This window comes from Sparus aurata, chromosome 15 (genome assembly GCF_900880675.1).
Source record: "Sparus aurata chromosome 15, fSpaAur1.1, whole genome shotgun sequence".
NCBI classification, from domain to species: domain Eukaryota; kingdom Metazoa; phylum Chordata; class Actinopteri; order Spariformes; family Sparidae; genus Sparus; species Sparus aurata.
In genome coordinates, this window is record NC_044201.1 from 21,518,116 (window position 1) to 21,544,009 (window position 25,894).

Consider the following 25,894-nt stretch of genomic DNA (forward strand, 5'->3'; position numbering starts at 1 on the left):
ACGAAAAACATGCCAGAAATTGACTAAAATTATCAGTGTGAAGAATTAACAGTTTAGATGTCATGATGTACTGTGGCTGGGATATTTACTGGTTAGCATGCTAACCAGCTAGCCCCTTCTCATCAACGCTTGTCTTTCTGAAACAAGCATTAAGTAAAATTATCGTCTATTTACCAGTGTATTTCTGTAGTGTAAGTTGAAAATGACCAAAATAAACTGAATTGAAACTAGCTGATAGCAGCTACAGTTGGTGGCGATATGCTGCCCCCTGGTGGTTTGGAGTATGAACTCAACAGGCAGCCAATTCTTTCATCTTGAACCTTTTTAAGGGAAAAAACCAGCATCAAGTGTTTGTGGACATGCAGCTTCGAAAAAAGAATGAAAAGGCAACTTTAGTCTTGATTTCGACTTTATTCAAAATATTTGATAAACTTGATACTCTTGATCAATCAGGCGTGAAATAACCAATACTGTAATGATAACAAAAACACGGTTCACTGAAACAGATGTACTCAAAGCTAAAACCTGACACGTTCAGCGTGACAGAAAAGATTTACAGGAAGTTGTTGCACTTAACAGGAAGTCTTATTTGTTCTGAAGGTTGATTGGGTCTTTCAGCAAACAGGCGCTGCACCGCGCCTCTGAGGTTGTTTGTGAAGTTTTCGTACAGAGTCGTTTTCTTTGTAAGAACTCCTCACTAGCAGCTAAGTTCATTTAGTGGTTTTGGTCCTGAAGACAGAGAGGCCATAGTGCTGGTACTATGAATTTGGTCCCATAGCCAGAAGCCTGAATGCACCATATTGTTAACTCGTATCACAAATATTCTCGCTGCAGTTTGTCTAATGTAGTGGAATGTTTATAATACACAAAAACATTTTCATTACCACCAGACTGTGGCGGACAAACTGCAGGCTATGAGGGGAACGTTTAATGTACAGTACCAGTGCATTGTGGTATTTACAGAATACCCCTTCATTCATGAAAACGGGGTGAATTGGGTGATGTCTTGGCTTGTAAACTGCACCTTTAACAGCTTGGTGATTAGTAAGGCCTTTACAGTGTTGGTCTGACAGTCAGTGGTCATAACACACACACACACACAACATGGGATAATTCACATTCTAACTCATCCACAGATGTCGCAGTGACACACATCAGGAGTCACAGCTATATTTACACTATTTGGGAATTCATGTTGCTGTAAATGAGCCCTTGTTTTGTCCTTCAAAAGTGAGACACCGTCTCTGATGAATGTCTCAAAAGCAGACTGAAGGTAGACAGCAATAAAAAGTTGGGGGAGTATAATTAACATTTCAAAATGAATGTTAATTGATTTGTTCATTATTTAAGGAGAAAGGTCCGGGAGTGACCATGGAGGAGGTACAGTATGTGCTGCATAGTAAGACAAACCGGAGAAAAACCTGTGAAAATGAATCAGGATAATGAATTCATTGTTCATCCTGAGGAAGCCATTAACAGGCTAAAACTTTACAAACTTTGTCTTTACTCTCAAGCCAAAAAGCCAAATCCTGTCCTCAAAAGTTTCCACAAATTCCTGAGAGTTTGACAATAAGGGCGATTGGTTACACTGGGAAACTATTTCCCAATGTCAATCTTGCTTTAGACCGAATCATCATGACGCCACGGTAACAACAGTTACTTGCGGTAAAAATTCTGGCCGGTAATTTGCATTGTGGAGATCTGTGACATCAGAAAACTTTTTTGTTTGTGCTCTAACTATTATATTTAAAGATAAAGAGTATAACACAGTGGTCCCACCTATCTGACGCTTCTTCTTTGCTTATTTTATGTGCTGTGCTGCTTTGCTAGCAGCTCTGACATCATCTTGGTTTAACTGCTAGTTTTGGTTAACTTAAGCCGTAATTTTCTGTAGTTGGTGGCAGGTGAAGTATTTCGCCAACCTAATGTTAGTTTTTGTAAACAATGTGATTCGGTCTATATAAATTAAAAACAACTAAATTAAATGACAAACCAATTAAACATAACAGTGATGTAAGGTACATTAATTAGTAATGGCAATACGGGGGAAATCTGAGATGCAGACTCACCAAGTCAAAGTTGAGCTTTAAAAAAAATTATCTGCATCAATTGCAAAATTCTGTGCCTGATAATAAAACTGAGGACATGAATTGGACATAACTTTTTCACTTGAAAAATTCTCTGTGTGGTCACTCCCGGGCTGTGTAGAAATCCTTTCATGACTTAAATCTGAAATTATGCTGTGTCAATGCATTTCCAGCCGATCAGCTGTCATCAGGGGGATTGGATCATAAATTCATTACTTAGGGGCAGCTTTTCCTGACATGAACATGTGTGGCTGAAGTGTCTCCCCACTTTGCTGCCAGGTGAGTCGCCAGATTGAAATGGCAGCATTTTGTTTCTGCAAACCACGGATATGCTCGAATTTATACATGTCATACGTACCATATTGACGTGTCATATCGCGCTAACAGTTTCAACATTTGTAAACTAAAATACAGAACATTTTAACAAGACGTTGGGACATTTTCCAACACCGGATATTTTAAACCAACACGTGATCTTTTTGTAACCCCAACAAATGATTTTTGTGCCTAAACCACATGTTAGACCACAAGAACATTGAGAATTAAGCAAAGAAACATAAAGTTGCAACATGGCTGTGGTTTGCAGAAACGTACATCCCAACATTTCTTCTGCCAATTGGCTTGTTGCTGCAGTGTGCCGAGTACAAGAAATATTAACAAAAAAAGCAAAAAAAAAAACCATCTTCTATAAATACTCCATTTTAGTAACCCATGACCACAATGGTCATTTAAAATTTGATCCAACTTTTAGGAGAAAAGATTCCATGTTTGCTCAGTAGGACTTCCAGTGTTTTCTACCTGCATCTCTAAAATCTTCAGGGCATTCTGGGAGGAAATGCACTTGCATCCCTGCAGCGATCCAGTATGTAACCTGTCCCTCGAATACAAACTGTACTGCAGCATCGCTGACTTTTAAAACAGTCATAAAACAGCATATATGCAATACAAAACAACTGCCAGCATTAGGCTGATAATGAATAGAAAGAAATATTTACAAACAAGGCATAATTATTTTTTTTTGTTCAACATTTTAAGGGTACATGCATGCATGATTCTCAAGTCAAAAATATCTAAAAAAAGCGTGATCGCACAACTTTGAAACTGACATGGAATGTATGTCCTGCTGGTCGCTAAGGTAAGGTCAAGTCTCTTCATATTAAATTACCTATAAAAATATATATATAAATAAAAAGGTGAGGGTACTGTGTTGCGAAAGCTGCAGCAGCGGTCAACGTTGAGCTGCACCAACAGAACGAGAAACGAAGAGGGTGAGAGAGAGGGAGAGGGATGAGCGAACAGAGGTGGCAGTCGAGCACCGAGGGGTGAGAGGAGGAGCTGCTGGTCCGACTCTGTAAAGTTCTGCTTCACTGTCAGAACTGTGTGTGTGTTCTACATGAAGACAAGGCAGTGTGTAAGGCCTCAGACGTAGGAAGATTGTCCTCAAACTGAGGTGAGTATTGTCGATGTCATCTAGAAGTCTCAGACTTGTTACGCTCTAGAACACGGACATCTTTATGTTCTAGTGCTAAGACAAAGCTGGGTTCTATGTTATAGAGCTGGGGGAAAAAGGCAGCCTGGTTCTAAACCCTCCAGGAGTTTTAGGCCAAAAAAATTGTGTCTGTCTGTTCTGGAACACTCTAGATTACGTAGGATGACCACAGCTGATCACCTTTCAAGAGAGGAACTCTTTCTCCAGCTCAAAGACGGAGGCCCGCGCCGGGGAGCTCTGAATGCGGCACAGCGGCACAGTGCAGTCTCGTTTCTGGCCCTCTGTGTCCATGTCCAGCAGGGAGCAGCCCATCCCCACCTCCGAGGACAGCACCACGTTCAGGTTTTGTGCCGTCTTCTCTCCGGAGTAGTGGCCCAGGGAGTAGCTCTTGTTGCGTCCTCGCAGCAGGGCCCAGGCGTGGGGTTTGGCCCGGAATGAAACTGGCCGAGGTCTGGAGAAGGCCTCTCCACTCGAGGGCTTCTCTGACACTCCGTCCTTCTCTTTGTCCTGCTTCTTCTGTGGGGCCGGCGGGGGCAGAGTGGTTGGGCCATTGGCTGGAAACAGACAGACACACATTTTTGTGCACGTTAATATATTTTTTCAAGACAGATCTTTTTAAAGGTTGTATTTGTAGGGTGACTAACTGATCATAAAAAAAATAAAGCCGATTAATCACGCTCCAAGAGCCACACCGGAACAGCGTTCAGATGTTGATAAATCTACTGATCCATCAGTCAACTCAATCGCAAAATGGACTGCAATGGACAGTAGGCAGATATAATGAATTTGATAAATTCTTAAATCGGTTGTCAGGCCTAAGATACATGCTTGCTTTCCTTCCCCTCTTTTCTGTTACTCACTGTGGTTGGTGGTGTATTTCTTCCTGCGTAGACGTGTTCCTGTGTTGTGGTTGCTCTGCTCTGGCGGCTGGCTTTGGGTTTGCACCGGTGTCTGTGTGTTAGCTGCAGTCTTGTTACTCTGGCTTTCTGTAGAAGCTGCTGGTCCAGGTCTGGCTGGCTCTGCCTCATGATTGACTGCCACAAGCTCCGCCTTCCCGGGGCTGGACTCTGACACCTCCACCTCAGACTGTAAGAGACACTTGGTGGAGTTGCATTCCATAATGGCCGACATGGAGATGAGATTGACAGGCTGGATGGAAGTCTGGTTTGACGATGCCTCGTCTTTGCGTGAGCGGCTGCCACTTGGCGGTGAGGTGCTGCGGCGAAACCGGGTCGCACGCTGAAACAGGCCCTCCTTCTTCTTCTTCTCTTTCTCCTCGCGCTGGGGCTCACCTTCTTCCCCAGGGGCCGAGTTTTTGAGAGCCTCCCTGATGTCGTATCCGAGCACGACTGACGCCAGCAGCGAGCCGCAGCCGTACAGCACGGAGTCTGTCTTGCGTCGAGCTGACGTCCGCTTCAGGCTATTGGTGGGGGTAAGCTGTGGGGTGGTGGAGGTGGACGAGGTGGATGTGGTGGTGTAGGGGTCGTCTGTGGTCTCTGGTGGGCCACCCTGACCTCCGGCCCCGACCCCGGCATCTCCCGGCCCACAATGCCCACCAGGGCTCTGAGACTGCTGCTGCTCGTCCCTCCACAGAGGTAGATCGATGTACACCTGGTTGGGGAACTTGAGCTGCTTTGGCTTGGAGCTGTTGTCAGGACATTCCTGCGAGAATGCTTCGTCTTTACCGGCCCCTGCTGAAAACACACAAGTGTAAAACAATATTTTATATTAATGTGAACACATGACTGAGGGACCAAACAAGCCCCCTTGACCATAATAAATATCACTGGACGAGTCAGAGTACTCTCCAAATGACTAAAATCTTATTTTTCATATTTTAAAAAAACATTACACATAATATTGACAAACAAAGCAAATTTCCACAATAATTAATTAGATATCAAACAAAAGATGTTATTCAATCAAACCATACAGCATCACATTGGATTTTCAGCTCACCTTGTTCAGCAAACAGGGCAGCGAGGGGGACAGACTTCTGGGACTTGACCAGGCTGGTGGACCAGGGGTTACTGCCGTCTGACAGAGGACGCACTCTGAAAACCACAGACCAGAAAACATGAAACACACCAAGTCTGTGGACCTGCATTGGTATCTTTAAGAGAACCAATTTCTGTTTTAAAACAACGTCAGAGGACTGTCTGAAGGTTAACACTTGGTTTTGAGGTTAAGGTTAGTATTAAGTTTCGGTTTCGAGCTGCAACATGTGATCGATGAAACGATTAGCCCATCACAAGAAAAGTAACCGCTGTCCGTGTTTGCAAGCAAATTTGCTGCCTTTCTTTGTCATTTATGAGGGTAAATAAAGAGTCTTTGGGTTTTGGACTGTTGGTTGGACATAAGAAGTAATTTAAAAGATGTCACTTTGGGATCTGGGATTTTTTTTTGACATCGCTTAAATGAGAAAGTGATTTGCGGAGTGATTTTTATCAAAAAATAAATGTTACGGTGCCCTATTTAGATTAAGGTAAGGGTTGGGGTTAGACATTTAGTTGTTATGGGCTAGGGAATGCATCGAGACAATGAGAGTCCTCATGAGTGTTTAAAAACAAATGAATTCACTGTATAGAACTTCAATAGCATTCTTTAAAAACGTGCTGAGCAGAAAAGAATAAATCCTTAACACTTCAGTCACACAGAATTTAGTAAACTACATTTTCTCTGTCTAGTCTGTATACTGTAAGCTCCAGTGTAACAACGCATAGACTCAAGATGGTGCTGTCAACGTGTGTGTGTGTGTGTGTGTGTGTGTTTATAAACTCTACCTCTCAGCAGTAGCAGGCCGCTCTTTGCTCTGTACTGAACTGGGGCCCCAGGTCCTTCCTTTCTTTTTGATTCCCTTTTTCACATCATCAAACTCCTCTGGCCTGAAGAGGGAGCTGCGGCCCCAGGTACGGTTGCTTTCATCTTGAGTAACTGTGAACACAGTGACCACAAGGGTAACCACACAATCAAACATCTGCAGTCGGTACTTTCAAGGAAAGAACTTCTAGTGGATTATTTAGAGGCATTTTGCTGCCTGCAAAATCACTGGTGATCTTTCTCCAGAAGGGTGTTAATCATCACTAACATATATTAATTTCTGGAAATGTAAAATCAAAAATCAGGAACAAATGCCCAAAATGCTGTTGTTAAATAAGCTTCTTAGAGGTGTGTGTTAGTCATCTTGAAGTTGTTAGGAGAGGCAGATTTAAAGATGTCAGGGCAACAGATTCGGGCCAAAGTTCTCATAAAAATAAGTATTTGTTATTAAAATTAATAACATTAATAATAATAGAACGGCACATTGGCCTGAATCTGTGGCATGAACTTCATCATGGTCACTTGCTAGTTTGATTTTCAGGTAAAGCAGAAACCTGTGAAACACTTAAAACCAGCAGCAAACACCACACTCTTGTTATAATCCACACTTCAAGAAAACCTCGCAAATCAGCACAGACAATCCCCACTGATGTGAAGCTCTGAGGCACCAAACCCTTTCAATCATCACAATTAGCCAAACATCACATGCAGCATTTGGTGCTGTGAGCCACACCCACGCTGCGTGTGGGTAGCCAATCGCTTGCCTTTCTTCCCGAGCCCACAGTGGGCTGTGAGCTCGCTGGTCAGATCAACATCCTGTTCGTAAACATGCAAGCTCTGCATATAGGACGTCGCTGAGGAGGGAAACATATACGTTACCTCTGACCAACATTAGTTTTATGATGAAAACATTTGAGCATTGTATTTAGGGATGCATCTATTTGGAAGCATGTGTACATATTTGCCTGAAACTTGCTCGAGCCAGACTGATACTCAGTGTTTGGAGTCGATGCCAAACTGCTGACATATATTGACACATACACATTTTTTTGCAATGAACCTCAAATGTTGTTATAAAAAATGTGTGACAAAGATATTTAACAGTTAAACAATAAACTTTAATCAATGAAATGACATCAGTGCACTGAAACAGTAAACCTTAAAGTATAATATGTATTAATTCTGCATTAAAATGTCTAAAAAACAACCAGACCTTTGTTATGTCATTTGTTGAGTTGTGTACTGACATTATCACAAGTTTACACAAGGTAACAGTGCAACTAAAACTAAATGTAAGGCCATGAGTGTATGTATTTATGTGTATGATGTAAGCAAAACCATTCCCGGGACAAACATACTGTCCTCAGCTAAGAAAATCGTAATAGCTTTTCCTTTTGGAGTCAATTCATATTGAAATGTATGATCCCTAATCAAACGTTAATTTCATGTATTGTTCATATCTGTGTGTTTCTGTGAAAAAAATCTATGTATCTTGTTACTCAAAGCACCTTTTAAGACATATATATTGGGACACTTTGGACCTAACAATTATCAGTAAATATACTTATTCTGTTTTTTTAAATGTTAAAGAAGCTTCTGAGCGTCTCCCTCCAGATTTAAAGGAAGCTGTGTGGTATCTTTTGACACCATTTAAATATGTTTATCCATTAAAGTTTAATCATAACAAATTAAAAGTGTTTCTGAGCAATGATCTGCAGCCTCTGTCTGAATATTAGGACCTACCATGAAATGCTCAAGAGGAATTTGTTCCAGTTAGTGCAGGGGCGTTGGTCCGCGACTAACAACATTATCAAACTGTTCAAACAACTGGCTGACTGCTCGTGGCTCTGGAGCTTTTGGTCACACAGCTCTTGTCATTGTGAAAGACGCTGTTATGAAAGACATGTCTCCATGTTCCCAGTTCAATTTCTAAGAGACAATGTTTTTTCTTCAGGATCATTGTGTTTTTAAAGATGCAGATTTCATTTTATCCAAGCCAATTACATAAAACATAGATCAACAAGAACACGGACACAGATGTGGAGGAGAAAATCAGACGTCACACTTTGAAAAGCGTGAATGTGGAGAAACAAACAAACAGTGAACTCACGCTGAATGGCTCGTAGTCGAGGGATGAGTGTGGGGCTGCTGGGAGGAGAGGAGCTGGTGCTATGAAGGCTTCGCCTCTTGTCCATGGAAGGTGACGCCTGCACAGTGATCTTATGCTGGAAGTCTACAAAACATTTACACAGTTAGAGAGATTACACACCAACATGTTTCCTTCATAAAATGTTTAACACAGTACAAATGCTCTCTACAGGACCACATTCAAGCTCACCTGAGGGCAGGCTGATGCGGTTTCCATCCTTCAGTTTAAGGCGGGACCGTTTGAATTTGCCTTTCCTCTTCTTCACATTGGGCTTGTCTTTGTTGAGCTGGAAAATGAGGATGTTGAGCTCTCTCTCCAGCACGTTGATCTCCCGCTCTGCCAGCTGCTGCTCGCGACGCTTCAGCAGCTCCTCCTGAGACTTCTGCTGGAGGGCGGCCCGCGTCAACTCCTCTTCTCTGGAACGTAGCTCCTGGAGGAACCAGATACATACATGCTTAAATTAGCAGACAGACTTCTGTGGTCGTAATCTCTTGGGTACACTCTGACAGAGCCAGAGAGAAGGCTGATGTTTATGGATGTTGTGCATCAGTTGTCTTATCTGAAATTGAAAATCTACATTAGCTAAATGGAGAAAAATAAATACTTGGCAAGTGCTCAGTTAGACAGTGTGACAGACCATCTTCTGCTCCAGTGAAGCCTGTTTCAGATAACTTCATCAAAACAGAGTAAGATACATAGGGGTCCTTCAAGGGGTTCACCAGCAAAAGAGGAAATAGTTGAGTAAGACAAAAACAGAATGTGTGACTGTTTTGGTCAGTGTTTCATACTTTCTTTAATAAAAAATCTAAAAGAAAAAGTCTGCACTTAAACGGTAACGCAGGTGTCCTAAGACGAGCTTAGGGAGGACAGAAACCTCTGCAGAACAGAAAAGCAAATTCTCACATGATGTTCATTTGCAGTATGAATACAGACCATTAAAGTGTGGCCTCACAATCCTTTTGACTTTTTAAGGTTTAAGCAGGTGTCAGCAAAGTTACCGCTAGATAACTTCTTGTGGCGGCCAAGCATTCATAGTGAAGCAGAATTCCAGTGTTGGATAGTCCACCCACGAATAGGGAATATTTAAACCTGTTCTATTAGATGGAGGGGCCTGGGACAATATCTTACCAAAAGGGGGTCTGTGGTGTTTAATTAGTGTCAGGTTAGGAGTCCTCAGTACGAAAAAGTTTGAGAATTACTCATTCAAAGGATGAATTTACACTAATATTAACACATGACCATGTTAGATATCAGGGCTTCTACACCATCACCTTTTCAGAAAAGAGAATATGGATTGTAGAAAAACAAACAGAAGTACATCTTATAATTCCCTTCCAACAAGAGAAAAGCGGTCGCAAACAGACATTTATAAAAACAGGTGGGAGTGTTAGCAGTGCATTAGATAACTCCGTCTATTACAAGTTCAGGAGATTACTGCCTGCTGTTTCAGCCTGTGTTACACAGAGTAAGCCAAGGGAGGAGACATGACTCTCTTTAGCTTTCTTCATTCCCTCTGTTTTCTCTCTAATTGCACTCAGCTGAGTAATAATAATCCTCACTGGATGACTTCCATAAAGCAGCTTTACAGTCAAGCCCCTCCAGCCACCCACCTAGACACAGATTACTGTGGGATGTTTACAGGAAATCTGCTGATGTAAGAATCTCATGAAAATGTATGATGGGGAAATGTTGCATTCTTTTTTTCCTTCTCTTGATTTATGAAAGCGTTACATACTGAACCGTAAAAGAGTTTCGTTATAGTGAAGTGGTGCAGATTATAGGACAGGGAACGGCTGAGTGGGAATTTGATTGATTGGGTGATGTGTAACACAAGGGTATAAGAATATGGTTGAGCACTGACAGAGGCACGTAAGAAAAAAGGAAATAATTTAACAAAAGCCACAAAACAAATCTCTCAAAAAACACCTGCACCTGTGGAGTTTTCAGTATATGTGTCATTCAGTTCACCATTCATCGACACAGCTCTGTGTGCTGATCCTGCTATTTCTACAAACACTAATTAACCCTCCTATTTAAGCCAACGACGGGAGACTTATACAGGAAGCAGATTAAGGTCTTAACAAGGGGAAGTACGCTAAAGCAACTCGGCATTAATGGCTTTGTTTTGTTAACTGCGTGATTAGCTTGTCCACTGAAAGTAACCAATTAAATGTTTTAGTCCGTCAAAGCTGTCCCCGGTGATCCTGCATCTCATTTAAATAACGGACAAGTCAATGTGTATCATCACTAAAAAAAATGAAAGCACAGACTACAATAATTTTAAAAAAAAAGGAACAGGAAGCAAGTCATATGTACTATAAATATACCTTCTCTTTGGTCCTGAGCTCATCAAACATCTCCTGGATCTCCACACGCCAGTCATCCTGCATGCTGTGGAAGGAGTCCTGGGGCATGGTGGCCATCACCGCCTCCTCAATGGCCGACAGCTGCTCCAGGATGCAGGAGAAGGAGGGACGCACGTGGGGGTCCTGGTCCCAACACTCTGGACACACACATTGCAATGTTAAGACACATGAATACAGTCATCAGTGTATATACAGTAAGTGTCTTTTAGACAATAAAAAATGAGTTGTCTTTTCTGTGCTTTGATTACCCGCTTTGAAACAATATTACCCTTTTCCTTTTTATGATGCCTAGTTGTACTTCTGCTAATACTTTGGTTTAAGTAATGCACGAAGAGTGAAATCAGTAATGCATTACTATACATATTCAATAAGATTGTAAAGTAACTTAAAGTAACAACACGTCTCCTCAGGGATTTGGTCATAATGCAGAAGACAAATAAAACAGCATTAAAAAAACATCTTGAACTTACTTTGAAAAAAAAGAAAACAACAAACATCATGCAGGTATGTCTCCTATGCTAATTTACCTTCCATGAGCTTGGCGAAGGGTTCAGGGCAGGTGGAAGGGATTGGTAGAGTTAACTTATTGACTGCGACACCGTAAGCAACAGCCAGGCCGTCTATCCCACGGTATGGCACCTCCCCTGTTAACAGCTCCCACAGCAAGACACCGTAGCTGGTGGAAGGAAAACAAAGACAGAGGATTAAACAATGTATTAGAGAAATAGGAAAGAGCAGACTGTTTTTTCTTGGGTCTGTGTGTGGTGTGTTTTGTCATTACCCCCAGACGTCACTGCCTTTGGAGAACAGAGAGGACTTGATGACTTCAGGGGCCATCCAGGAGTAGGTGCCTGCAGCTGACATTTTCGTGGTTTTGTGCCACTCCCTGGCCAGGCCGAAATCTGTGATTTTCAAGGTCTTCCTCCCGATGTCGTCATTCTCAATCTTTTCAAGTAATAAAACTGAAATGAGAGAGGACACAGAAGGGATACGTTAGAGGGCAAAAGATAAAGGGATGATGTGTGAGGAAAAAGGGAATAACAAGCACTGAGTGACTGAGAGAAAAGGAAAAGTGGAAAGACAGGACTGGGATGTAAGTGACAGATGTGAGAGGGGGTAAAAGAGAAAGGCGAGTGAAAGAGAAATGGAGATACAAAGAGTGGGGGACAGAGAAGAAGACAACCGTGCAGGTGAGGAGATGATAGTTGATATTCAACAGGGCCAGCAGAGGTATGCAGGTCATTTATTACTGTAGAAACAGAAGGGTGACAGGACCACAAAGCACCTGTCCTCGGGTCCTAAGACTGTTTAGCACATTAAAAACAGCCAGAACCCTCCAAACCTGCCTGTAACGCTACACCTGCCACAGTGAAGCTACAACCGACCGACGTGTCAAAACCCTCTGTGCCAATTATGTGCTGAAATAAATAAATTACTCACATGCACAAACATTTTTCTGACTGGTTCTTGGTGAGGACAAAACAGTGAACACATGATGACTACACAAAAACTAATATAAGAGAGATTAATGTAAGTAATTAAAGTACTTTTTTCTTCAAGTACTGTAACTGGATCAGTTTTGCTTCTCAGGTCAAAGTTGATCTGATGTTAGACTCCAGCTGTTCAGGAGGTTAATACACTCATATAAATACGTTACTGCATCAAATACTAACTACACAAGAAACAAACAGTCCTGTTTTGCTGCTGCAATTTTTCTTTTCTTGATGAATTAATACACTTTTTGGAGAAAAAAAATTTAAAAATGTCCAACGCTACTTCCTAATGAAGTTTTTAATATGACTCAGTTTAAATGATAGCCTATATGAAACACAATATCTGTCTAAATATTCTAAAATCATTTCAAAAGCACTTTATAAATCTTAGGAATTGGAAACAATATCAAATATTATAATATTGTAAACACCTTGGAATTGATGTTGCAACAATATTGTAGGGATGACTTTTGGTATTTTGACAAAAATATCACACAATAAGATTTGTGATATATCTTTATCAGTAGTGTGAATGTTGTGACTACACGGGTAAAGGACATTTCAGACCCAGTAAGCTGGCAGTTCACTTTACTGTAATGCTCCTTTAAAACCAGGAAAGACAACTCTTACCACAATATTATATGCCATACACGATAGAAAGATGATATAGTCTGATGACAATGATATGACATGTGATGCCAATGACTAGGTGGCGACTGGGGGAGTAGTAACATTTTTCTTCTGTCAACAGAAATAAACCTCCTCTCTGTGTGTGGATACACCAACTGCCAAATATTCAAGAAGAAGCAGCCTTCTCCACGAGGTGCATCAACAGCCAAAACAGACTCTTTGATCCTTTTATTCTCTTGGTATTATTTTCAACATTTGTTTTTGCCTCTGCCAAGATCTCCTCACATTACAAACTGTCCCATTTCATTATTTACACGTAGTCCCACCACTCCAGGTCAATTTGAACACGTCCTGCCAGCTGTGTTGATCCCACAGCAGAGAAACTACAACTCTTTGGTCTAATTGCCCCTTCAGGAGGTTTGACAGAGGCACTTAGGTGTTTGTTTTAATCCTGGCTGTGAAACACCTGAGTGTATTGTTGGCACATACACTGTGTAGTAATATTCCCATGGGAACAACGGATATAATGATAAATATAAACAGTGCTGACAAACGTGTTGATAAAGTCATCTGAGTTTCTTCAAGCTCTGTATCACAGTGTTCACTTGAAAAGCTTTTTAACTGATTGGCACAAAAGCTATTTGTTAGCAGAGGCTCACTGACGTCTGTATGCAAGTATTACATGAAAGAAGTAGCGGCGCCGCTGTTGTATTATCACTCGCTGACCTTGGACTTACTCCTCCACAGCAGAACCAAACAAAAACTGCCAAAACACACACACTCACAATATTTCTTCACTTTTTAACCACAAACTGCACCTATTTTACACTTACACTGATGCATACTGATCTTCAACCCTCCTGAAGAATATATTGTGACCACTTACACAACAAATTGTGTCAAGACTAGACCAGATGTACTGAAAAATGGAGAAGGGCTTGAGAAAAGTAAGCCGTTACTACCATAAAATGTGTCCATTAATGTGTATTTCTTAATTAAATCTCTAATACTCTGCAATCCTCACCCTCATCTCAAGTTGACTCTTTAAGGAAGGACAAAGTCATGTGGCTTGTCTTGTGCGAACACAACAGCAGTTATCCCAATTAACACAGGAAGTCAGTTTTTCTGAGCATCCAAAACTATTTTTAATGGATGTGAAATGATGTCAAACAGCATTTTACCCGTAGTGTGGCTCCAATAGGTCCACTTATAACCAGAGTATTGGTGCCATTACTAGCCCCGGGCACAGAGGGGATCCTCTACCCAGGCTGCAACAATAGGAATTCCATTACAAACAGGTTTCACTACACCAATGATATACTCCTACTTCCTGTTGTCAAGTCCTCTCTCAGTGATTCCATAGATTCCTCCCGGCAGGCTCTGTAGCTCTATAATGACTTATGATGGGTTAGTTACACAACTGAGAAGAACAGTGGTTTTGGGATATACCCGTCTGTGGTGATTGGCTGATAGAATATCGTGCCAAATACTTTCTTTGTAGCTCGATGATTCTTCAGTGTCAGCCCTCTAGAAATTTCTGATAGAAGACCTAGCTCCCGTTTACATGACTCCATGCTGACGTTATGCTGCACAACCCCTTTGAATCCTGGCCGGCCATTTTGTTTAAGTCTATTAGGAGGTAATAACAAACAAACTACATAGGCACTACAAGTTAATATGTGATCTCTGTGATGTGATTGATCTATCTATCCAATCTAACCAAGCATGCAGTTCATAAAACTTGAGACAAATACTTGTTTTTGTCATGGCTCTGTACTTTTAATCAACTGATGAACTGTTAAATAAAAGACATAATAAATCAATTAAATCTCATTTCATAAAAAAAAACAATAAAATAAAAAGGGCAATAAAAGCTGATAATATTACTGTTTTCTCAAAACTATTTGCAAAAAATGCCAATCACAAAGCCTTTTTTAGTGTTTTTTTTCCACTAAAGTAAAAAGCTATGTTGTGGTTTTAAGATTTGATTGATTACTTTTAAACCCCACATGGTCTGCTTTACATTTCTGAACTCCTGCCCCCTTGTTACTCTCTGAGATCCCGAATATGAGAGGGGTTTTATTCAGTGAATGAAAAACAATTTTTAAGATCAATCTCAAGCACAACAAACGAAGAGAAGACATTTTTGCAGCACTGCACATCACTACACATATCCCAAATTTTAATGTCGTAAATGGCGAACCAGTTTAATTTAACTAACGAGATAATACTTGATGTAATAACAGGTGGTAAATGACACACTCATCAGGGTCTCCTCTTCAATGACTAATGGCTCTCCTCCAGCCAATATATGCCACCTGGTGTTCTTTGAAGTCCACCTCCCATGACCTCTTCACCTGTTCTACTTCCTACGTTATTTAGGATAGGTTAATCTCATCAAGAAGCCTCATATCAAGTTATTTTACCTAGCCTTGTAATATCAGAATAGCCTACAGGAAAAAGCTGTACGTTAAAAAGAACTAAAGTTAAACTGAAATTAAGTAATTCTTGAAAACACCTCTCTCTCCCTCCCCCTTTTCTTTTATTTTTCTTTCTTAACAAGGAAACTATGCCGAAACACTAAAACAATGTCTGTGTGCCATTGCCAAAAATAATCATGTGGCAGTACATGAAACTGAAGCTTCAAAACAGCATCCAAACTGCACAAAGATATGCTCTACTTGACTTTGATTTAGAGGCATCCTAGAAGTCCAGCCTCAGGCTAAAGCCCCACCCTGTATTGGGAAGATTGATCCAGTACCTGTGTTCAGCTAATGCATAAAATCAGGCTAGTGGCTAGTAAGTCTCAAGTAATGTTTTCGTCCTACAAGGATGTTTGGGTGGGATATGTCTGACAAGGACAAGTGGGTTAAACATAATAATTACTTGTTTGTAGGCAGTGTCAGTACATTTTAAGAAGTGCATATTCACACACATGCAAGACAAATAAACTGACATCTGTGAATTTTGCAGGTATACCAGGGTCATTTAAGGGCAAGACAACCTAACCTGTATATTCTTTCTGTCTAGGTAATTTGGTTTAGTAGCTGCACAAGCTCCAGGTGATGTGTGAAACCTTTGTGGTGTGATAAAAACATCTAAAATTGATAAGATTACTTTAAGATTTAAGATTTTTGTGAAATGTTTATTAATTGTTTATCAACATTATAAAAGTCCTGTGATACTTTGTAATCAAGGTTCTCAACAGGTAAGAACTTGGGCTGCATGTATTTTTCTGTGCTTCTTCTGCTTCTCTCAGTCTATATTTTCTCACTCTTTTCAAAAGAAAAAAATGTTTTGAAGCGGACAACAGTGCAACGCAATTGGAGATGGATATGCCTGCAAGGCAGACCCCACCCTCAGTCCAACCCCCATTTAATTCCCCTTTCCAACAGTGAATCTTCAGGCAGACCCATCTTTCATGGTGCAACAGTGGGAAGATCAGAAGCAAAGCTGCTGCCTTCAAAGCAGCTCCCACGCTTCTTCCCATTGCTTTCTACCCCTCAAGGTAAAAAGAAAAAATACTCTTTTTGGAAAAACATGACCAATCCTTCTCTACTCGAAGATATAAAAATAGCTTTTCATATAGGTTTTACTCTATATGTCTGCAGAAGCTGAAGTTTCACAAACCAGTGATAAAGTTTAATATTTGAGAAAATCACGCTTCTTTCTTATCTCTGTTGTTTGATGCACCGATCAGACAGCTGTCAAGCACAGAAGCCACTAACATCGGATACTAATTAAATAACGTTTACATCAGTTTCTCTTTCAAACGCAGTGCCAACTGAACAATGTTCAACTGCTGCTTGAACTGAGACTGATTTAAAAGTAATAACAAGCCAGTGTCCTCGAATTCAACACACATAGCATGAAGAGGGGCCGGAGTCAAAAAATACCTGTTACTATTACAGGGTCACTTTACGTGGGAGTAAATGCAGATTGTACACATTCACAACACAGGGTGGACAGGTAAAGTGGTAGAGGGTTGGATAAGATAAATAAGATTTAGTGGCACATGGAGGTCAGGTTGCAGAATGAGACCAACTGAATACCCCTCGCCTTAACCCACCTCTATTAGGGATGCTAAAAATGTGAAAAGAATGGCTACTCTACAAATGCGGCGGACTCTTTCTATGGTAAGAAAAGCACAATTATTCTTAGTTTAAGGCAGTAATACACAAATACAATTAGGGTTTTTACATTCCATTTCTGCCAATAGATCACAACACAATGGGCCTTTAAATTTGGTTTATACTGACAAAAGGTATCGCTCATGCCTCTAGTACTTTTAACATATTAAATACTATTTGGATACATCCATACCTCCATAGTATTTCATGAATATGATACACATGTCAAATATCCACAACTAACACAAGCTTTGAAGCAGAATTGAGTAATGAACCACAAAACCAGTTAAACATTTTAATCTCTCTCTCTCTAGCAACAGTGCTATGTGAAGATGTTTTTTGGATGCCAACAATCTGATTAACTTTTTTCAAATGGAACAGCCTACTAGTCTTCTATTAAGCAGTCAGCTTTCAGCATAACCTTGAGACTTCCTTATTTTTCTGTGTGGTATAACTAAGTATTGATGCCCCACGGTAGCTGTAAAGTGCAGCCTCCTAACTTGACGTGGCAGTATTTTCCTAACTGTGCCAACAGACTAAGCATGAGAGCAAGAGGGCTTCCTGTAGTAAGCAGAAACAAGGCTGCTAAACATTCCCCGCCTGGTCTGTCTCTCCCTGTTGAAATGAGAGTGCCCCCAGGCATTCTGGTTGATGGGAAAAGGATCAGGGCTAATGGCTGGCTAAATCCATCTATCATGGTCACGTCTCTCTGGGCCACTTACTCTTTGTCTGTTCTCTTCCTCTCCTAGTTTGTGTTTGCTTAAGCTTGAATTAACCCATAACTGGGCTAATTAAAACATAACAAGTGTTAAAGGTGTACAGCCAGTGCATTTTGCTGTATTAGCATCTATCAATGTGCTCGGGAGCTACAGAGGGGATTGGTTGATTCAGAAGGCAGCTCTTCTCAGCTGTGGGCCCTTTTCCTTTTCACCCTGCCCTGCAACAATAGGTGCAGTCAGGGAGAGGTCATAAAAAACACAGTGAAAGCATCTCCACTCCTCCTCTCTCCCCTCTGCCCATTCTCTCGTCAGAGAAAAGACAGGCAGTAACTGTCTGTGTGTCACCAGGGGTAATTGTGGGAAGCCTGAGAAAAGTTGCCCTGCAACACCTAGTCAAGCTTTGGTAACTTTTCCTCTGTGATTCCACTTATTCCAGAAGTAGAGCACGACAACAGAAAAATTACAGGAGGGGAAAAACATTCTCTGGAGGGATACTTTTTCTGAACTACATCAAGCGTAACTGTTTTCTCTCCTGCAGTGAACTTGTTATGACCCAGTAATGAAAAAAAGGATTTATGAGGTCTTTTGCAGTGCTACTCCCACATAAGTAGAGTGGTTCACAGGGAAACCCGATTGTGTAAGATAGCTATAATCGTTTTAGTACTTTCATACATTAACAGTGCAGCAGGCTGATGAGATTTTTTTTTGTGTGTGTTGAGAAACACAGTTTGTGTGCTTTGAGGCATATGGAAAGACCTTTTTCCAAAGTTCTGACATAGCCAACATTTACTTAAGAAATCTGATCAGGTGTTGCTGAAGAAGAACAATTTCTATTGTTGGCTTCTTCTCAGATGTTCCCATAACTTGCAAAAGCATGAATGGTATGCGGAGGCACATTTTTTCCTGTTCTTTGATGCCAACTGGTAGTTGGCAAACTTCTTTTTCAGTTTCCAACCTGTTACTCTCATACCGTGTTTAATGCAGCCATGCATAATATAGCCCTAGCTGCTAACTTCATAGAATACTTTATTCACTCCAAACGACTTGATGAAAACACGCCAAATCCCCTTGACAATTATATGAAAACACAGCTAGTGTCTGTTGTTTTTCTTAATGAAGGTACCAGTGTAGTAGCTGCATCCCTTATTTCTATCTTTACAGATTTCAATCCCAATTGGAGCAAAATCATGGCTGTGTGACTGTTTTAATTCAACCATAGCAGGACAGAAAACGTATAGGAAAGAAGCCACATGAAAATCTACCTCAGTGGAAAATAACATTACAGGATTACTGCAAGAACATATTAATTACATTACATCAATTTGGTAGATGCGTTATAAGCATAACACATTTTTTTGTGGGCAATCCAACCCATTTTATGTTTTATAACCTGAGATAACTCTTTGCAGTAGGTTAAATAGCAATGAGCTGATTAATGTTACTGGCTAGGAATCGTGTCCACCTATAAATGCACTTTTTGCACAGTGTGATACATATACAGAGATGAAAAAACAGAAGCACATGCCCTAGGACTTTTCCCCCCCGTTGCTGCGACAATAGGTCAAAATACATTCATTAAATAGTGTGATGTTTATCATCTAAACTCTGACTTCAACTCATGTTCTTTCACTTATTATCTGTGCCAATTTCAGTGTACTTGAGTAAAAGAAGAATCTTTCCTGCTCTTCTGCGACTTTTGTCAGGTCTTCACAGAACTACCGAGTGATGGGAGTGTGGAGAAAGAGACAGAGAGAGGGGGGCAGCACAGGGACAGCTTGGTGATGAAGTCTAACAATAGCTTAAGATTGATGGGAGAATGCTGTTGCACACGCTCCAAACGGAACTCCATCAGTTTCACTGGCATTCAAGCACACATTCCTAGCATACTATCACTTGCACCAAGATGTGAAACTCTGTCGTTAATGTAGGTTATGAGTGCTGGCTCAGGGCCAGGTTTCAGTGTGATTCCTTGCTCTTATCCACTACTCTATTTATACTAGCACTCCTAGCTTTGGGGAGAGAGTTGTAAAATGGGAAGGCTCAATTAAAGGATGTAATGAGTAAGACTAGGATAAAGCAGAGCAAAACAAAGCCTGGTATCAACAAATCCCTGAGCAGGCCTGAATCAACGATAATTATGAATACCAACTAGCGAGGTATAAAATTAACTTTTTGGTCCATCTGCCAACAGCTGATGAACTTAAATAACAAAAACAACAAAAGTGGCTCAAATAAACTAAATAAAATAAAATAAACTACATTAATGACCAAATTTCAGGCGCACTGGTGCGACAGCAAACAAAACAGTCAGTCACACCCTGGAGCCCTGAAAATGTTATCAAAAAATAAAAATGAGCTGCTGCAATCACTGCTACTCATTGCATTTAGATTGCAGCCATAAAAAATTACCTCTCCTCGTTACCTTATCAGGGTTAATCTTTTTTAAACTGTAACTTCGGTCTGGAATTATTTATTGATCATCACAAATGTGCAGAGTCAATGCAAAACAAACAACTGGTGGTCAATCAAGTTCTATTAGTAGTAAAGTAGACCTATACAGCAACCTACCAATGGCAGCTGGCCTCATTTATGTTATTTGCCAATATAAACTTTTATTAGCATTTGTCAGGTGGCAGGTGCTAACTTTGGAGCTATCAAATATTGTCTGACTTTCCAGAGCTTGATATAACTTATGCATCCATGCCAAAGGACTCTGTTGATATTTAAAACATGAGACATGCTTTTTGCATTTAGGACATATTCCTTCATTACACATTCAAACATTTTGCTCCTTTTAGCTTGTGAAATTAGCAAAACACTGGTAACATGGAGCCACTGTTCAGAGAAAACTACACTGTCCATACTTATTTAGATGAAAGAATATGTGACAGAACAATGTTTGTAAATAGTTTTTGGATGACAATAGCGCTCTCTAGCACACAGGCGCACTACACTACACAGGCTGCAGCTTCACAGACGGTACTTGTTTGCAGGATCATTTCATTGTTTTTCTTCGTGTGTTGAGGCAGTTTGTTGATTAATAACAAAAAGAAGAAGTAGCAGCAGCAATATTCTTCAAATGTAGAAATTGTGTTGTCTCCAAAAAGTAGGCATGAAAAATAATAAGAAGCAAGCGGGAGCAGAAAGGAACAAGGGAGTGAAGGTAAGTAAGGAGAAAAATAACGAAGTAAGAAGGGGAAACCCCCTCAGTTTGTGGCAATAAAAGAGTACCGCTGCTCTCTGGGAGATTAAATATGAACGGAACAAAACAAAACGAGGGCTTTGAGACCCTCCGAGTCCTCGCCATTCTTCTGGCCACAGTAGCCTAGCAACCGCTGCTTGACCAGTCCATTGTGCAAACGTATGTTAAGCTTTTATCCCTCATTAGCAACATTCCTCCCTGCAGGCTGGGATTTTACAGATTAGGTTGAAAAACACAAAAGAGATTGGACAAATCTTGCTGACTTCCAACATATTACTTTACAGGCTAATCATTGATCAAATAGCTGTATGTTTATCTGCGTGGAGCATGTGTACACTGCAACTTGATAAATGACAGGCTGAGTAGTTGAGTGAAGATGGACAAGTTTAGTTCTGCATTATGTACCTGTCTACATCCTGGTTTATCATGAGAGGAAAAAAACTGGAGCGAAACTACTTGACCTTATATATATCAGAGCTGCAGCCACACAAAGAGACATTTTGCTCATTAAATATTTAAAAAAGTGACAGATTGCTGATTAACAACCACTTATTACGTTGTATCAATTTTCCTTTTACCCCCCGTGTAGATAATTCTCACTCCTTTTATCCTTTTAGACTGACCGACGCACACGCAACGCCAAGACAAACAAACAGGCCCACACTAGCAGATGCAACAAGTTCTCTAAGCTGCATCATTGTTGGTTTTTACTGGGAAAACAACACGACACACTGCAGGGTGCCGTATGTGTGTTTGTGTGCAGGAGAGAGTCCTTTGTGAACTCATTGCCCTGATTCAAAGCAAACACATACAGCTTCTATCATTCTCTCTTTATTTAGATAAGACTGTATATTGACTACAGATGTTCAGACTTCTGACCCTGGAACTCAACTACCTGAAACTGGCAACTGTGCTGTTGCAAACGCCAGCTGGATAGCTTAGCATGAGCTGAACCTAGAAACACATACTTATAAAACACAGTTCCCCCAAAAATACTCTCTCATAAGTTTAGTTTTAAATTTTCCGTCTTTACTTGAAGCTTAGGCTGCGTCTCGCTCACAGTGAAGTGGCAGGATAAAGACACCAACTTGTGTTTGCAGCACTGCCTGTTCGGGGGAGTTCGTTTGTGTATGTTCACATTCAAACATCCGATTAGCTCAAACTGTCTAAACAGCAGTTAAATCCTTTCTCTCCATCTGCCCTATAATTAACACAAATCTTCCATCTTAAATAAGACTACTTTTAGGGTTGGGCCCTTCTACATGCACATAAACACATTATTGCAAAATTTGATCTGAAAAATGTTCGAGAAATCTCACCAGACACAATTTTTGACTATCCAGATTTAAAATTATGTGAGGATTTTAGTTCAGTTGAGACTGAAACCGTTTTATTCTTATACTGGAAAAGCAACAAACATGTTTTTACTGTAATGAATATACTGTACCAATAGATATTTAAAAATGTTAGTATTGGGATTTACAGCTGTTTACTTCTACCATTTTCTTGTTGATATGACTGTAAAATTAGATGTAACTAAACTGTTTATTACTTTAACCATGAACACAAGTCATGTCTGCAGCCCAGTCAGAAACACTGTGTTTGACCTGCATAGATTTTTCATGGTCAGTCTACATGGGACCCTCCATATCTGTGAAACACTGCAAGGCAATCAAAATGTCTTAATCTGGTGCAGAGTCTGGTCTGTGTGCATTTCACATGTATTCACACTTCGACTCTCACAGCTGGAGATAAACAGCACAGCGGAGCTGCTCCCCACATGGCCCCAGGTTGATAAGAGGCTCTGGTCACAAAGGGGAGAAATAGTGTTTGGAGTCATATTACACACATAAACACACCTGAGTTGAAGTGGGCAGCCTGTGTCAGCGGGACTCGCACTCTTTTTCTCATGGAGTCCTGTCCATTCATTATTCAGTCCTGGGAAACTAAAGTTTGCTGGCCTGTTGTCAATTACCAGCCCGTGGAGGAACTAGCACAGTTGGTGACCCACTGCACTGAACCAAGCTCCAACTACATGATCTTGCTAAGTGTCTGTAGCAGTTGTGAAAGTATGCAGACAATCCCTGCTGAATAAGAATCATTCCTGAGAGTCCCGCCCCACAGAAAACCCCTAATGTGAATGGCTATCTCTATTATTATCTAGATAGGCTCTCTGTCTGACTGCTTTTTACCCTGTGACCTCTGGTATTAGCTCTGGTTGGTCAAGCACATGGCCTGACAGTGTGGACCAAGTGTGTCTGGCTATGTGTTTGGTAAATCACTGACTTTATTTGAACAACATTTCAGCTCGGGGTGGAGAGGGGGCTGGGAAGGTGTGTTTGTGTGTGTTGAAGGATGAGGAGGGGTGAGTGCAGCGGGGGCAGCCCAGCTGAACAAACTCTGACTTTATTTCACATCCTCTCGATGGTAACCCCCCACCACTTCATACGCCCACAGACCTTTTACACCTCTAAAGGGCAGGGCTGTTCCAGTGAATTATTAGATTTCAGCAACCTCAAATTCAGCTGCAATGACAATGTTTACCTTATAAGGTAAAGATTGTCATTGCAGCTGAATGCTATAAGCATGAGGTTAACATGCCATCACTAGAATAGAATTGAGAGATTGCCTTGGATGGATGAGTCTTATAATAACCACTTAAGCAGAGTTGATAGAGTAAGTTAATACTTACAGTTACTCAAGCAGATCAGGATTATAAATAACTTAAGATGGATTGCTGCATGTGCAACAGGTGGATGGTTCCTCCTCCTAGAGTTAAGTTGTTTATCTTAATTTCTCAAGCACAAACAAATCACACAAGAACTGAAGTGGTGCTTACTGTTGCTAGACTTCAGGTCACGGTGGATGATGGGTACCACGGCCTCCTCGTGTAGGTAGTGCATCCCTCGTGCAATCTGCACGGCCCAGTTGACCAGGATGTGTGGAGGGATACGCCTTCCGGTCAACGCCCGGTTCAGTGTCCCGCCTCGAGCATACTCCATGACCAGGCACAGGTTGGGCTCCTCCAAACACACACCCTCCAGTTTGATAATGTTGGGGTGCTGCAACATGGAGAACAGTTTCGCCTCTTGTTTAACACCGCCGGCGGTGGCTGTTATGTCCTCGTCCGGGTCTTGCCGAGCCGCCTTCACGGCCACCTCCTGATCATTCCATGTGCCCCGGTAAACTTTGCCAAATCCACCCACGCCTATGATCTCCTCCAGCACCAGTTCACTGAAGGGGATCTGGACGGGCGAGCTCGGGACTCGCTCTGGTACCCCCACCGACCCGCTCGTAGCGGGGAGACGGTAAATAGCAGGCTGGTAGGTGACATAGTTGGAGGGGAAAATCCCGACCCGGTGGTTGATTTTACCCGTCCACCAGCCCTCGTCGCCGGAGATCGCTGCGTCCTTGGACAGCACCTCCACCACGTCCCCTCGCCTGAGGCTGAGCTCGTCCTCGCCGCTTGCCTCGTAGTCATACGCGGCTGTCCACAGGGACCGAGTCTGGCACAGCGGGGCAGAGTGAGCCCATGCCCGAACTGAGGGAGACTCTGTCCAGGCATGCTCCCCGGTTTCACCGCCGCCCGACCGCCCTTCACCGTTTGGGAAAGCGGCCTGCGAGACATTCATTTCTCGGTGGCCGTAGCGGCACCATAGGGTGCAGAGCGTTTAGAACAAAATGGAAACTTTAAAACCGTAAAAAGTAACTTCTTGAAATCCTCATGCTGTCACATATACGAGACTAGCTGATGAGAACAGAGGGGGTTTCCCTTCAGAGTCAAACCGTGTCCACAGTCCTGATGTAGAGAGAGAGAGAGAGAGAGAGAGCGTCTTCAGCCCGTAACGTTATCCACGTCGCCACTCCGGTGAAACTGTATGAGGGTCGGTCACTAGCCAGCGAGGCTGCTGGCTACGGTTAGCCGAAACACTTTTAGCTAGTGTCACCACTGTATTGGTTGACTGTTAAATAGCAATAATGTCGAAAATTGATGTCTTAAATCGAAACAATTCAACAACCTGTGCGACGAGAGTAACTTTAACGTTAGTCAACAACTTTTTAAACGCTAACGTGAGCAGGCTAAAGTTAGCTCTCTACCGATGGAGCTAAGATACCAAGTTTTCGCAGGTGCCGCAAGAGGTGCACCTGCACCGTCCGGTCTGATACACTGAAGCAAGGCTCCGAGGGACAGGTTTCTCTTTGAAAGTCGCCGGTAAATCTCATCAAGTCGCCGAATCCCTTGGTGTAAAGTTCTCTTGCTCGTCTGTGAACTTTTAACAGGAATTTAAACGGCATTGGCTAGCGGGTTAGCTTAGCATAGGTCAGCCTGTAAACTAGTAAGGCAGTTGGAGAAGTTGCTCCTAAGATCGGTTATTCCCAAGTTTGTTGCTCCTTCGGGGAAGTGAAGAAGAGCCGACTGTTGAACACGTAGATAGCACGACAAACATCCTGGGTTTCACCGCAACAAAACGGGAGTAGAAAAGATGACCACAAAAAAAAAAATCCGTCAACTTTAATCAAAACAACCCCCCCAATCGCCGTTGTCGCCAGACGAAGTCGGACCCAGCAGTGGCTGCACGGAGGATCAGGGGGACGCTGCTGCTGCTCGCTGCTGGCTGTGGAGCCCCTGATTGGTGGAGTGCATGACACGTGACGCCGCAGCAGTAGGGGGGAGGGGGGAGGAGCTACTATAGGAATGTGTGAGGAGAGCGCGCCTTCAGGGAAATTATGGGAATAGTGGACCATATAAGATGACTGACACACACACACACACACACACACACTCTCTCTCTCTCTCTCTCTCTCTCT

At 41.8% G+C, this 25,894-nt stretch overlaps 1 protein-coding gene across 3 annotated transcripts; it reads right to left on the reverse strand.

The window, feature by feature from the left end:
* Window positions 1-391: 391 nt before the first annotated feature.
* map3k21 (mitogen-activated protein kinase kinase kinase 21) lies at window positions 392-25,682 on the reverse strand. 3 transcript variants are annotated; one of them, XM_030442313.1, is made up of 11 exons: window positions 23,925-25,682; window positions 11,693-11,873; window positions 11,439-11,587; window positions 10,873-11,048; window positions 8,735-8,975; window positions 8,507-8,629; window positions 7,161-7,250; window positions 6,360-6,510; window positions 5,536-5,630; window positions 4,437-5,267; window positions 392-4,130 (listed from the first exon to the last, which is right to left on the reverse strand). In XM_030442313.1, the coding sequence occupies exons 1-11, from the start codon at window positions 24,715-24,717 to the stop codon at window positions 3,760-3,762; spliced, it is 3,201 nt and encodes a 1,066-aa protein (XP_030298173.1). In that variant the 5' UTR covers window positions 24,718-25,682; the 3' UTR covers window positions 392-3,759. The 3 variants fall into 3 exon arrangements, with proteins under 3 accessions (XP_030298173.1, XP_030298172.1, XP_030298174.1); XM_030442312.1 differs by having other exon boundaries at window positions 4,437-5,270; window positions 23,925-25,681; XM_030442314.1 differs by lacking the exon at window positions 7,161-7,250 and having other exon boundaries at window positions 4,437-5,270; window positions 23,925-25,680.
* Window positions 25,683-25,894: the final 212 nt, after the last annotated feature.

What these genes read in the sequence shown, in the direction of transcription:
- map3k21 (XM_030442312.1), bottom strand. Translation starts at nt 24,717, where the DNA reads ATGAATGTCTCGCAGGCCGCTTTCCCAAACGGTGAAGGGCGGTCGGGC. An exon ending in CCGCATCAGCCTGCCCTCAG is followed by an intron (nt 8,630 to 8,734) that starts GTGAGCTTGAAT and finishes AATGTTTTGTAG; the next exon opens with ACTTCCAGCATAAGATCACT. An exon ending in TGCCCTGTTTGCTGAACAAG is followed by an intron (nt 5,271 to 5,535) that starts GTGAGCTGAAAA and finishes GTGTGTTTTCAG; the next exon opens with CAGGGGCCGGTAAAGACGAA.